The sequence below is a fragment of the Lipotes vexillifer genome, unplaced genomic scaffold, assembly GCF_000442215.2.
Source record: "Lipotes vexillifer unplaced genomic scaffold, Lipotes_vexillifer_v1.1 scaffold225, whole genome shotgun sequence".
In the NCBI taxonomy this organism is placed as follows: domain Eukaryota; kingdom Metazoa; phylum Chordata; class Mammalia; order Artiodactyla; family Lipotidae; genus Lipotes; species Lipotes vexillifer.
Genome location: NW_006787630.1, coordinates 2,526,843 through 2,534,888, shown reverse-complemented (window position 1 = coordinate 2,534,888; position 8,046 = coordinate 2,526,843). Strand labels below are relative to the sequence as shown.

At 64.8% G+C, this 8,046-nt stretch overlaps 1 protein-coding gene across 1 annotated transcript; it reads left to right on the top strand.

The window, feature by feature from the left end:
- The first annotated feature begins 421 nt into the window (after nucleotides 1-421).
- On the top strand, nucleotides 422-6,471 carry CDC34 (cell division cycle 34, ubiquitin conjugating enzyme). The gene is made up of 2 exons (XM_007460424.1): nucleotides 422-933; nucleotides 6,255-6,471. The coding sequence occupies exons 1-2, from the start codon at nucleotides 437-439 to the stop codon at nucleotides 6,469-6,471; spliced, it is 714 nt and encodes a 237-aa protein (XP_007460486.1). The 5' UTR covers nucleotides 422-436.
- The last annotated feature ends 1,575 nt before the right edge of the window (nucleotides 6,472-8,046 follow it).

Below are 8,046 nucleotides of genomic sequence, written 5' to 3'. Positions count from 1 at the left end.
CCGGGGAAACTGAGGCTCCGGACAGCTCCGCCCCGGCCCCGCCCCGCAACGGGACGTCACAAAAAGGCCCCAAAAGCGCGGCGGGCCGAGCCGGGCGGCGCAGCGCAGCCCTGCCCGCGGCCCCGCGCACGGGGGTCCTGGCCGCTCGTCCGAGCTGGGGCGGCAGCGGCAGCTTCCCAGGGTGTCGGAAGCGGCGAAGCGCCTGCGCGGGCAGCTCCCGGCTCCCGGCTCCCGGCTCCCGGCGGCGCGCTCAGCGGCGGTGGTAGGGATCGCTTCCCGGCGTGCCCCGCGGAGGGGCGCGCAGGCGCGGTCAGGGCGGGCGGAGCGCAGGCGCGGGCGGCGGGGGCGGGGCGCGGAGGCTGAGGCGAGCGCCGGGCGGCGGTGCAGAGCGACTGGAGAGCCCGGCGGCCCCGGGCCCGGCCCGTCCGCCGCCGCCATGGCCCGGCCGCTGGTGCCCAGCTCGCAGAAGGCCCTGCTTCTGGAGCTCAAGGGGCTGCAGGAGGAGCCGGTGGAGGGCTTCCGCGTGACCCTGGTGGACGAGGGCGACCTGTACAACTGGGAGGTGGCCATCTTCGGGCCCCCCAACACCTACTACGAGGGCGGCTACTTCAAGGCGCGCCTCAAGTTCCCCATTGACTACCCCTACTCTCCGCCAGCCTTTCGCTTCCTGACCAAGATGTGGCACCCCAACATCTACGAGACTGGGGACGTGTGCATCTCCATCCTCCACCCCCCCGTCGATGACCCCCAGAGCGGGGAGCTGCCCTCGGAGCGGTGGAACCCCACGCAGAACGTCAGGACCATCCTCCTGAGCGTCATCTCCCTCCTCAACGAGCCCAACACCTTCTCACCGGCCAACGTGGACGCTTCCGTGATGTACCGGAAGTGGAAAGAAAGCAAAGGCAAGGACCGCGAGTACACGGACATCATCCGGTGAGTGGGCCTGGGGCCCGGGGAGGCAGGGCAGCCCCTCCTGAGCCCTCCTCCTCTTGCCGGAAAAGCTGGGGTCTTTCTCTCGTGAAGCGTGTGGTCCACATATGTATTGTCGTGTGTGGACGTGCCATGTGTGTGTGCAGGCACTTCACACAGAGATAAACACCCTGGTCTGCCCCTGTCCGCCCCCCTGGTGGGACCCGTTCTCCCTGTCTCTCCTCCTCACGGGGTTCCTTCCCTCTCCCTCCTCCTCGCGGGGCCCCCTCCTTCTGCCCCGCCGCCTGACCCACTCTGGCGACCCCTCTGGCCCTAGGAATCCCCGAGAAGCGCCTGTTCCCTCTAAGGCCGCTTCATGTCCCCAGAGGGGAGGCCCGGGACCCTCCCTGTTTCTCTGGGCGCGGGGCCCTTGCTTCCCCCAGCCCCTGGTGCCCGTCCCCCTCCTCCCGGCCCTGCGCGCTGCCCGGAGCGGACAAAGAGGCCTCCCCAGAACCAGCCAGCACTGTTGGGAGGGAGGGAGGCCCGCCGCCTGGGGGCTGGCTCGGCCACTGGCTCGGGTTCCAACAAAGGCCCGGATGGGGTTGGCAGCCGGGACCTGCTTGGAAAGCGGCCACCCTGGCCGATAGCAGTGGGCCAAGCCCTCTGGGCTTCATCCTGAGCCTTACGTAACCTGTTCTGTCCGGCCGTAGCTCCCACCCTCAGCCCTGTCCCCGGGAGCCACACCGCAGAGCCCACCCAGGTCCGGCCTCAAAAGCTTAGGCTCTTCTGTGCCCCGGCTGGCCTTTCTCAGGCTCCTCTGAGCAGGCGGCTTCTTGGGCCCCACGTCTCCTGCCCTGGGTCGCTTTTGGGCGCTCTGTGAGTGGGGAGGCCAGGGCTGTCCCGGGGACCGGGTGTGTTTCTGACAAGTGTGACGAGGACTCAGGCCAGAACCTGGACAGGATATGAGTCCAGATGTGGTCTTGGCAGGAGCCCTCCCAGATCAAAGGACTTTGCTCCTCGAGCCAGACGGACAAGACAGGGGGTCTCCTTGTAAGAGAAGCGGAGCCTGGGCCCTCAGCTGGAACACCCCCAATGCCGCCTGCCAAGAGCCCAGCGGCCAGGCTGGGCGGTGGCGGGGTGGGGCTGGCACTGCCCGGACAGATGTCTGTGTTTGCAGTTTTGGCTAACATTTTAGCCACGCCTGCTCAGGGGCCTGGAGGGGGCAGGCTGGCCTGCTGGGGTGATTCTTGAGTTGAGATTCCCTTGTTGCTGGGGTGGGATGGGGGGATGAGCATGGGCAGCCCTGGGCTGAGTTCTGATGTGGAATCCGTCTTCCCCGTGCAGGACACGGATTAGGGGCTGGTCCCCAAGTGGTTTAACCAACCCTCGTCCCCCAGCCTCTTTTGTCTGCATCTGGGAGCAGCTGGCTGTGAGGATAAGGGCCCCACTCAGAGCTGGAATAGCACGAGTCCCACCCTGAGGCCAGGCCAGGACTCTGAGCAAGGGTGCTGGACTGGAAGGAAAGGAAAGGCCGTGGGTTTCTGGCTATTGCTCACTGTTTGCAAGGGATTGTGGGTAGGACCTTCCAGGTTGGCTTTGGGGGGATGATCCTGTTATTCTAGAAACCTGGGCTAGGGAGGGGCGCCACAAATCTGATCGCGTTTGCCGCAAGAGTCTGTCCTCGAGGAAGGCAGCGTGGGACCCACAGTGGTTCTGCCACCCTCACATCCTCCTGTTCTGATGTGGTTGGCTGGGGAGTGGGGGGGAAATATGTGGAAATACAGGGGCTGGAAGTGCCCGGGGGGCACCATCGCTTTCCAGCACCTTCCTCTCAGCCCGCCCAGCCTCACCCACTCCTCCTTACAAGCCAGAGGGGCTCCGGGCAGCGTGTGCTGAGGGGTGCCCCAGAGACCTGGGTTGGGGAGCCCCTCCACAGCTGCATTCTGTGTGCCCCCAGGCAAGGTACTCTCCTCTGAGCCTCAGTTGGCACAGCGGTAAAGACATCTCTGGGACTTGATGGGTGTTTGGTGAGGGGAGGCCTGTCCCCCTACTCCGCTAAGGAGGCCTCAGCTGGTCTCTGTCTTCACTTAGAAACGCAGCCCTGGGCTTGGTGGGACCAAGGGGCAGGGTCTGAGGCCCAAGTTCCAGACTGACTTCAGGCCTCAGCACGTTCAGTCCAGAACAGAGGGCCCTCCCCCGAGTGCCCCCAGCGCCCCCTGCCCAGGAAGACGATTCTCTAAAGATGGGGGGGGCCTGCAGCAGAGGTGTCCCACGTTGGCCCCGAGAGCCTGCAGCACCATCAGGATCCCAGGACTGGGGCTTAAACAGGCGAGGCCGGGGCATAACTCTCCCTCACAGCCCTCCCCCGTCTGCCCGTGACCTTCCCGTTTGCCTTCCTGACCCCCCAGGACTGACACCTGTGGGCAAAGAGCCTGTCCGCCTGGTGCTGACTCATCTCCGCCCCCGGCGCCTGCCCAGTGAACACCCATCTATTTTAATCATCCCCACAGGCTGGAGACTGAGGCTGGGAGCCCAGCGCGGTGCTTGGGCACCCAGCTCCCAGGGCTGGGCCCACCACACTCCCTGGGGCCAGGGCTCTGGTCCTCCCAGAGGCCTGGGCTGGGACGGGCCTGGAGCTGCACCCCGGCTAGTGCCCACACACTCCCCCCGCCCCGCCCCCAGCCACTGACAGCAGGGCAGGGACTGGGGTCGTCAGCTCAGCTCGGTGACCCCGAAAAGCCCCCGGCCCGTGAGGGGCGCCGGAGGCAGGCGAGTCCCAGGCTGACCGCTGTGTGTGGTCTTGGGCTGCCTGACCCGGCCCTGGCTGAGCCTCTGCTCTCCCCCACCAGGCGCGCCTCAAGTTCCCCATTGACTACCCCTACTCTCCGCCAGCCTTTCGCTTCCTGACCAAGATGTGGCACCCCAACATCTACGAGGTGAGCCTGCTTCTCCAGGTGGCGGGGTGGGGCGGGGGGCGTGTGGACGGGAGCCTCATGGGTGCTGACCCCCCCGTGCCGCACAGACTGGGGACGTGTGCATCTCCATCCTCCACCCCCCCGTCGATGACCCCCAGAGCGGGGAGCTGCCCTCGGAGCGGTGGAACCCCACGCAGAACGTCAGGTGAGGCGGTCGGCGTCAGGCAGGCCAGCCCTGGGGACGTGGACACGGGAGGACGCAGCTCCCTGTGGAGTGGCAGCTTCTGCGGGAGCCACCTCCCGCCAGAGCCCCCATCCCTGCCGGCCTCTCCCCCATTTCCTGCCAGCCCTGCCCCACCCACCTTCAGAAACGGTCTCTGGGACTCCTGTGGCCGTGTCTGCGTGCCCTGGAGTCCCCCCTCCTTCCTCGAGCCCCAGGGAGCGCAGCCCTTCCGTCCCCTGGTGCTGTGCTCACTGTGAGCAGCCCGGGCACTCTTCCTCCTCCCCAGGCTGGAGCGGGAATGAGTGGCACAGGGGACCCACTCTCCAGGCAGGATGCCCCCAGAGAGGGGACAGGCCTGCTCCAGCAGAGGGAAGATGGTCCTGGCCTTGGCTGTCCACCCATGTTGGGGACGTGTGCATCTCCATCCTCCACCCCCCCGTCGATGACCCCCAGAGCGGGGAGCTGCCCTCGGAGCGGTGGAACCCCACGCAGAACGTCAGGACCATCCTCCTGAGCGTCATCTCCCTCCTCAACGAGCCCAACACCTTCTCACCGGCCAACGTGGACGCTTCCGTGATGTACCGGAAGTGGAAAGAAAGCAAAGGCAAGGACCGCGAGTACACGGACATCATCCGGTGAGTGGGCCTGGGGCCCGGGGAGGCAGGGCAGCCCCTCCTGAGCCCTCCTCCTCTTGCCGGAAAAGCTGGGGTCTTTCTCTCGTGAAGCGTGTGGTCCACATATGTATTGTCGTGTGTGGACGTGCCATGTGTGTGTGCAGGCACTTCACACAGAGATAAACACCCTGGTGTCCGCCAAGATCTAGCAGGGTCTTGCCACATCCTTCTGCTTTGGGGGATGGTACCCCCCATCCCCCGTATACGTGGACCCTGCGTGCTGGGGCGTGCACGCGTGTGCGTGGCCCCGTGCTTTTCCCCACGTGGTCTCCTCCGGGACCGTGCTGTGCGGGGTGTTCCATCATTTCACCTAACGGAAGTGAATGTCGCAATTTTGAAAGTTGGTGTTACTCTCTGAAGGCGGCAAAGCCGTGCGGTATGAGCATGTTTAGGAGATAACTTCTTTTACGAAAACTCAGTTTCTCCTGGTTATAAAAGCAGCGCATCACTTAGGAGTTTGCCAGGGTGAACTTCTCTCATTTCTGCTGTTTTCTGTTTTTCCCCGTGAACAGGCAGGTGCCCGGCCTCGCAGGGGAGTCTGTGCGAAACATTCCCCAGGGGCCTGCGCTCTCTGCCCTGTTGTGTTTGTTGTGTCCCGTGAGCTGCTCTAGGAGCCCCTGGGGTCTGTGACAAACTAAACGCTTCACTAAGTCTCCTCCGTAGAGGTTTTTAGTCTGTCATTTGCCTCTTAGAAAAGGGAGTAGGTCAGACACGTGTCTGCATGACGACCCAGGCCCCCGCCAGGCCCAGCGTTCACCCGGGGAAACAGTTCTCGTCCTCACCCGCATCCAGGCGCGTGCTCACCCACCGTGTCCGCGCAGCTGTGGGGACCTGTGCCCGTGGGCCGGTCGCACGACCCCATGGCGGGAGCTCCAGAAAGCCCACCGGCCCTGTCGGGTGGTGGGACCCCAGGCGCAGCAGGTGCGGTCAGAGCTCCCGCCGGCTACCGTCAGGTGGATAAAGCTCCGGACGGAAAGCGCATGCAGGAGACACGGTGCTGGTGACAGGAAGACGCTCAAGTACAGAGGAGAGGACCCAGGACCCCGGCCTGGTGGGGGTGCGCCGAGTCCCGCCACGGGCGCCTCCCAGTGGCTGGCCCTTCCCCTGGGGCTGCTGAGCGACCCCGCCCACCCCACCCGCCACCCTCCACCCTGCCCCTCGCCCACTGACCCAGTCCAGCCCCGTGACTGCTCCCACTTCGCCTGACCTCAGCGGCCAGGGCCGACCTGCGCTTCTCTTCCTGATGAGCCGACACCCTCCCTGTGTCTGCTCAGCCCTCATCCTGGTTCCGAGCCTGCGTTCCACCCCCTCCCGCACGCGTGTGCTCGTGTCTGTGCGTGCACGTGTGAGCAGAGGCCCGTGCACACGCCGGGGCCGTGAGCGGTTGGGCCCGTCTGCTCTGCCCCGGCCATCCTGTCGCTGGCCCCCGTGGCCCGGCCGTCGCCCCGGTTGCCCTACGCTGTTTCACGGGGGCGAGCGCGGGGGCCCCGGGGCTTCCGGCCGCAATGAGGCAGACCCCGCTTCTCCTCGCAGGAAGCAGGTCCTGGGGACCAAGGTGGACGCGGAGCGGGACGGCGTGAAGGTGCCCACCACGCTGGCCGAGTACTGTGTGAAGACCAAGGCCCCAGTGCCCGACGAGGGCTCGGACCTCTTCTACGACGACTACTACGAGGATGCCGAGGCCGAGGCCGAGGCCGAGGCCGACAGCTGCTTCGGGGACGAGGACGACTCGGGCACCGAGGAGTCCTGACCCCGCGTTTCCGCAAATAAACTGACAGATTTTACCTCAGCCGCCCACTCTCTGCCGCCGCCACTACCTCCGGACACTGCGTCCGCCCTGTCCCCTCCACCTCCGGGGAGGCCGCTGCGCTCGCGGCCCCGCCTGGGCCGGACGCCACTCGGGGACCCTGGCCCGCCCGCCCCACCCACCAGCTGGAGCCAGAGACTCGGGGTCCCGGCTTGAGAGCGGACAGATTGACTCGGGGTCACCTCTTCTCTCTGCTTGCGGTTGTTTGGAATCTAAATAAAGCGACTTTATGAGAAGCCCGAGGACCAACCTCTCCTTGGCCATGAGGCCAACGGGGCCCAGGCGGGGACGCAGGCCCTGGTGCCATGCGTGTGACCCGAGACAGGCAGGCGGTAGCCGCCCCTCCGAACCTGGAAGCCCCCCAGGGGTCTCCTGTCAGGTTTGCTGATTTGGGGGGAGGGGCCGCAGAGACCGGGGTCTGGCCAGGCGGGGGCCTGGGGTGTGTTCTTGGGGCTGAGGGGTGGCTCCGGGGGTCCGAAGCCCCAGCTCCTGGGCAAAAATAAAGTTTTATTGGAACAAAGGCACACCCATTTCTTCCCCTACATTTGGCTGCTTCTGAGCGGCAGCTTTAGAACTGAGTGCAACCTAGCGTCTGGGCCAAAAGCCAGAAATACCGTCTGGGCGTTTACGGGAAGGTTTGCCCCACCTGCCACCACCCTTGGGCCTGTGGGTCCAGCCTCTCTGCTCCCCTGGGACCCCTTCTCCCCGTCCCCAGGCTTCTGTAACAAACAGATCCAGACTCGGTGTTCACCCTTCATCACGCTCGGCTTGTGTGGGTCGGGGTCACATGGGTGTGGGGAGGGAGGGGTGCGTGTCCCTGCCCCACCGCCTAGATGACCGGAGCCTCAGGGCCGGGAGGATGAGGGCCCAGGAGCCAGGCCAGTGCCCACCAGCCGCCCTAGGGTCACGCGGTGCCACTTGCCCTGCACAGGACAGATGGGAACAGGCGTGAGTCCCCAGACCCAAGGGGAGGGATCGAGGACCCACCCTCTAGGGAGTGTCTGAGGCTGGAAGCCGGGGTGTAAACGCCCAGCTCTTGTCCCCAGATCCCAAGGAGCTTGTGCACACAGTTGCCTCGCACCGGGGCCTCGGGATCCTGTACCCCCACCCGGGGGCCTCAGTGTTGGCTTTGCCTGGTTCAACGTGCATTTCAGGTAAACAAACTATTTTTACTCTAGGATCATCCCATGTAATGTTTGGGACGTAATCATACCAAAAAGTTACTTGTTGTGTATCTGAAATTCGTCTCTTCTTAGTTGCCAAAATATGACGCCCTCCCCTGCCCCCCAATAGCAATGAAACCTACTTCCTGGGGTTATTAGAAAGATTAAACAAGGTAGGACACGTGAACACCCTACAAATACTCATTTTTCTTAAACTGAACACTGGCCTCACAAGCCCTCCTGGGTGAAGACAACTCTAGCCTCGTGTGCCAGACGCAGTCAGAGGAGAGGTGGACAGTTTGCATCTGGCCTCAGAGCCCCAGCATCGGGGCGATCTCGTCCGCCTCTGTGACCC